Genomic DNA, 6,000 nt, shown 5'->3' on the forward strand with positions numbered 1-6,000 from the left:
CTAATGTAACATAGGTCTACTCTGAACCACAGCTTATATCGACAACTTCAGTTTGGCCAGTGGTTCAGAACACATGTGTGAGAAGCACCCACACTAAGATTCTAATCCTGCCTTTACCCTTACCTGCTATGTGACCTTGCGAAAGAAGCAGGATAGCCCTGACCTCAGCTTTATGCAGGGGAAATGAAGATTATAAATACCCACCTCACAAAGGTTTAGGGCAGATTTCATCAAAGGAATTCCTAAGAGAGTTGCCTGACACATTGGGGGCTCTAAAAAAATTGCAGATGTTATTAATCCCTGCTGGTAGCAGTGACGTCTTGGATTTGCTTAGTGACTCATAGTCGTCAAGGCACTTTCAGATCTTCTACCTCATTTGATCTTCAGGAAGCTCTATCAGTACAAAAAGCGGTAATTACTGTCCCCATGTTTCTTTTCTTTGGTCTTTTTTGTAAACAGATGAGGAAACTGAGGCCCAAGGTTACCGAGCTCAGAGACCAGATCCAGGCTCTTCGTGATCAGTGACAGAGATTCACAACTAAACTTCAAAAGACTTCAGGTGCCATGCCTGAATATAATAAAATTAAGTGTCTTTTAAAACACTCTGCTATTTATACCTGAATCAAATCCAACTGGTATTTCCACACCATGCCAAATTATTTTAGGCTTTAGGTAAAAATAGGAACTCAGGGTTATTTGGACCTTACTGTGTATCTCAGGCTCTGGACTAGGTGCTTCACACCCACCGCCACAATTAAAACCCATGACAACCCTATGAGGTAGGCACTGACACTGCCCCCACTTTATAAATGGGGAAACTGAGGTATGACTAAGTCCAGGATTCAGATGGAGACAGATTGTCTCCAACCTCCTGCTCTTAGGACTCTGATATTACCCAAATCTCATCTGTCTAACTGAGCACACATTTTGAAGGTTTGTAACGTTCCCTTTTACATAGGAGAAAACCAAGACTCCAAGATGTTAAGGGATGTGTCTAAAGTTACTGGGCCCTCTTCTGGTGCAGCAAGGGCACAACCCAGCGCTCCCTGACTCCGAACCTATTCCCCTCCGAAAGTCTCAGATTCCTTTGCATACATTTTAAGAGTGGGATTGTGGGAGAAGTCCTGTCATTCTTGGAAAGCAACAATCCACTTAAGGGCCTCAGTGTCAACACTGAGAATCGACAGCGTGACCCGTGCTCTGGCCGCTGGAAATGTAGCGGTGTCTCCAGAGCCGGGCTTTGGGCGTTCCTGTTACCAAGTCGGAAGTGGGAGGTGAAATTGTTTGCAGAGCAGACCCTTGGGGAAGTGCCAGCACTGTGTTCCATATCCCACCCCCAATCTCCTCCTCCCAGGTCTCCGATGGGGTGGAACCCGAGATTCAGCTGAGCCTCAGGACTAGGGCGAGTGTGAGGGTCTCCGCATTGATCCCAACCCCAAGCCCTTGACTCCTTCCCCTGCCACCGGGACCCGCCTAGCGGGGCGGGTCCTACAAGCGCCGTTTCAAAAACTGCCGCTGGCCGGGATCTCAACACAGTCCTTGGGGAGGGACCTGGAAGCCCCAGACCCACGTCTCTCTTACCCCGGCACGCCACGCGCCCTCGGTTTCCCTCACTTCGAAAGGGGTGCACTTCACACAAGATGGTAACAGGCACACCCCCAGACCTACACGATTTCCAGGGGCAGAACGCGCCCTCCGCGCCTGGATTTCTCCCATCCACCCCCATCCCTCGGAACCCCCGGGCTGCGGTGACAGCGCCCCTACCTGCGCAGTGGCCCCCGCCGCCACCGGCCGGGGCGCCTTGGGGTCCCCCGCCCAGCATGCACCCCACAGGCTCCTCCAGCTTCTCGGCCGTGGGAAGGCTCCGTGCGCCCCGAGGCCCGCGGAGGGGGAAGCGACAGCAAGCTGGACGGGAAGTGGGGAGGGGGGCGACGAGGAAGGGGGAGGCTCCTTCCTTCTCCGCGAGGCGGCCGCTTTCCTTTCCAGCTTCGGCCCCTTACACACTCAGACGCGCGCTCGCGCGCGCAGGCACACACACACACACACACACACACACACACACACACACACACACACCCTCACTCCCGCGCGCCTGGGGCGGGCGGCGCACAGCCTGTCTCCGGGACCTCTGAAAGTTTGCCGCTCGCTCTCTCGCCCATTTCTGGGAGAACCCGAGAGGGGAAGTGCGGGGAGGGGAACGGGTGTACTAGAAAGGAGACTGGCAGCCCTCTGGGTGGGGGAGGAGGGAGTCTGCCTCACAGACGCGCGATTAGGGAAGTGACCAAAGGGTTGATGGAAGGCATAGAGGGGATGTGAGGGTGGGGAGAAGGTTAGAAGAGGTCAGGTCACACTGGCAAAGAGATGCGAGAGCAGTTGCTCAAAAATGAAATGTGAATCCAACTTTCTGAATCTTGTGGCAGTGGTGGACTGGTCGCAGAGCCCCTCCCCAGGCTGGGCAGCCGGCGCAGGAGGAAGGCTAGGGTCCATGTGGAGCTTCTAGGCCCCCTGACGGACCTTCACCCCTTCTGTTTGGTTCATTAAAGGAGGCTGCTGGGGCACCTTCCCCACCCCTACCCCGTCTAGCACCTGCCAGAAATGGTTCTTATCCTTAAGGAGCTGACCTCCAGTTGGGAACATAAACACGTGCATATAAAACTAAATAACATACATATGCCAAGAGCCAGAGGCTTGGCATAAAATAAAAAAAAAACAAAACTGTTGCAGAATTTGGGGGGTAAGAAAGTGTGAAGAAGTGTCAGGAAGAATTTCTAGTGGAAAGGGAAGATCGCAGAATTTTAGGGCCAAGGTGTTTCAAAAGATAAGACCCTTGTGGGTGCAAACACATAGATGTGCTTTGAAAGTCGGTGTGTCTGGGGACAGAATGAATACAAGCATGGATATTAAGGATGTGGGGAAATGGTGAAAGGGAAATAAAGTTGGATCAGGCTGAATTTAATGATACAGACCACTAGGCAGAGATCTGGATTCAATGATTTAGTCTGAGAGATTAGAAAAGAGCTCTCACAGTTTGTTTGGTCCGTTGGCTGAAACATGGACCAAGAGACGACCTACACTAAATGCTAAAGGCAGCAATGCCAGATTTGTCCTGGTACACGGTAAAGGAAGCATCCATCAGCTCAGGGAGACTGGACTATTAGAGTGAAATTATCATGTAAGACCTGCTTGCTCACTCTGGGAGGGTCCTGAGATCACACCTTTCACTAGGGCTCTGATAAATAGCTTTGTGACCCAGCATCCTTCTCTGTAGGCCAGAAATTACGGTGGCAGCTGCAGCCACTGTACTGGGATCCTTCAATGCAATGGGGATAACTGGATCCCGGGGCAGCAGGGGCCACTGGTGGCAATGGATCACCAAAGGTAAGGTGGATGTGGTCAGTCATGGTGTTCCTAGAGGTCAAATAGATGGCAGGTCTATTAAATTCTTCCTTGATCTGTATAAGCAGAAAAGTTCTAGGTCAAGTGAACGAATGCTTAACTTGGTTTCAAGTTAAAACACAGAGACTGAGGCCTTCCATCAGTTCCCAGACTTGAGTCAGTGTACAGACCCAGAACTCCTCGAATGAAGGAGGAAGACCTGCCAAACTGCCCAAAATCTGTCCTGTTCATCTTTCCTCTGGCCTTCCCCCAAAGGGACACATGGCCTTTCACCAGAGTGATTCTGCACTGGGGGAAAGGAAATCATCAGACCTCTCAGGAGTGACTGGACACTGGCTCTGCCCTGACACTGATTCCAGGAAGCCCAAAACATCACTGTGTTCCACCAGCTCCACAAGGTTTATGGAGGCCAGGTGACCAGTTTTAGCTCAGGTCCTCTCACAGTGGGTATCCAGTTCCAGAATGCGTAATTGGAATAGACATACTCAGCAGTGGACAGAGTCCCCGCTGTGGTTCCCTGGCCTGTGCAGTGAGGGCTCTAGCGGTAGGAAAGGCCAAGCGGAAGCTGCTACAACTGCCTCTGTCTAGGAAAAGGCAACCAAAGCAATACTGCATTGCAAGAGGGACTGCAGAAATTAGTGCCGCCATCAAGGACTGGAAGGAGGCATGGTGGTCATTCCCACCACACCCCATTCAACTTGCCCATGTGGCCTGGGCAGAAGACAGATGGATCTCAGAGAATGACCGTGGATTATCATAAATTAACCAGATGGTGATTCCAACTGCAGCTGCTGTGCCAGATGTAGTCTCATTGTCTGAGCAAATTAACACATTCCCCTAGTACCTGGTATGCAGCTGTTGATCTGGCAGGTATTTTTTCTCCATATCTGTGAGTAAAGACCACCAGAAGCAGCTTTCTCTCAGCTGGCAAGATTGGCCATACACCTCCTTGTCCCATCTCAGGGGTATGTCAACTCTCCAGCCCTACGTCATACGTTAGTCAAGCAGGGACCTATCGCCTTTCCCTTCCACAAGACTTCATGCTGGTCCATTACGTGGATGACATTATGCCGACTGGGCCTCGTGAATGGGAAATAATAACTTTAGACTTATTGGTGAGACATTTGCACGTCAGACAGTGGGGAAAAAAATCTGACAAAAATTTAGGGGCCTTCCATCTCTGTGGATTTTCTAGAGGTCCACTGGCAGGGGGCATCCCTTCTAAGGATATGTGTATTTGGCCCTTCCTACAACAACAACAGCAACAACAAAAAGGCACAACACCTAACGGTCTTCTTTGGGTTTTGGAAGCAACCTACTCATTTGAGTGTGCTCCTCAAGCCCATTTGCCAAGTGACCTGAAATGTTGCTACTTTTGAGTGGAGCTCAGAACAAAAGAAGGCTCCGCAACAGGTCCAGGCTGACATGCAAGCTGCTTTGCCTCTTGGACCAAATGATCCAGCAGATTCAATGATGCCTGAAGTGTCAGTGGTGATAAGAGAAGCTTATGGAGGATTTGTCAGGCCCCCATCCATGAATAACATCACAGACCTTTAAGAATTTGAAGAAAAGCCCTGCCATCCACCTGGATAACTATTTTCATTTTGAGAAACAACTTCTGACTCACTCCTGGGCCTTAACAGAGACTTAGCATTTAACCATGGGCCACCACATTACCATGCAACCTGAGCTACCCATCGTGAGCTAAGTGTGGTCTGACCTATAAGCCGTAAGTTGGGCATGCATAGTAGCACTCCATCATCAAATGGAAGGGGTATCTACGACACTGGGCTCAAGCAGACACTGAAGGCACAAGTGAGTACATGAGGAAGTGGCCCAAATGCCCATGGGGCCCACTCCTGCTACATAACCTTCTCTCTCCCACCTGTACCTGTGGCCTCATGGAGAGTTCCCCGTGATCAGTGGATTGAGAAAGAGAAAGCTCAGACCTGGTTTACAGATGGTCCTGCACATTATTCAGGCACTACCCAAAAGTAGACAGCTACAACACTACAGCTCCTTTCTGGAACATCCCTGAAAGACAGCAGTAAAGAAAAATCTTTCCAGTGGGCAGAACTTTGAGCAATGAACCTTGCTGTTCAGTTTGCTTGAAAGGAGAAATGGCCAGAGGTATAAGTGTATGCCAATTCATGGACTGTGGCCAATGGTTTCGATGGCCAGAGATTTGAAAGGGACATGACTGGAAAGTTGGTGACAAGAAGATCTAAGGAAAAGGTATGTGGACAGAACTCTCTGAGTGGGCAAAAAAAACTTGAAGGTATTTGTGTCCCATGTGAATGTTCACCAAAGGATGATCTCAGCAGAGGAGGATTTCAATCATCAAGCAGATAGAATGACCCATTCTGTGGGTACCAGTCAGCCTCTTTCCCCAGACACTCTTCACATTGCCCATTGTGCTCATGAATAAAATGCCCATGGTAGCAGGGATGGAAGTTATGCATGGGCTCAGCAATATAGACTTCCACTCATCAAGGCCAAGCTCACTATGGCCACTGCTGAGTGCCCAATCAGCCAGAGACAAACGATATGGCACCATTCCCCAGGGTGATCAGCCAGTTTGCTACGTGGTGGCAATTGATTACA

The 6,000-nt window shown here is 50.1% G+C and overlaps 1 protein-coding gene across 3 annotated transcripts in view; it reads right to left on the reverse strand.

Annotated features, from left to right (window-relative positions):
• DISC1 (DISC1 scaffold protein) overlaps positions 1 to 2,172 on the reverse strand; it is a 351,679-nt gene extending 349,507 nt beyond the window's left edge. For 2 of the 3 annotated variants that reach the window (XM_086679681.1, XM_086679682.1), the window contains exon 1: positions 1,765 to 2,171. In XM_086679681.1, coding sequence (XP_086535807.1) covers positions 1,765 to 1,822 — 58 coding nt within the window. In that variant the 5' untranslated portion in view covers positions 1,823 to 2,171. Of the gene's footprint in view, positions 1 to 1,764 lie in introns of all 3 variants that reach the window. The other variant, XM_086679680.1, reaches the window with a different exon arrangement.
• Between the last annotated feature and the right edge of the window lie 3,828 nt (positions 2,173 to 6,000).

The sequence above is a fragment of the Puma concolor genome, chromosome D2, assembly GCF_028749965.1.
Source record: "Puma concolor isolate L17-30 chromosome D2, mPumCon1.1.hap2, whole genome shotgun sequence".
Classification (NCBI taxonomy): Eukaryota; Metazoa; Chordata; class Mammalia; order Carnivora; family Felidae; genus Puma; species Puma concolor.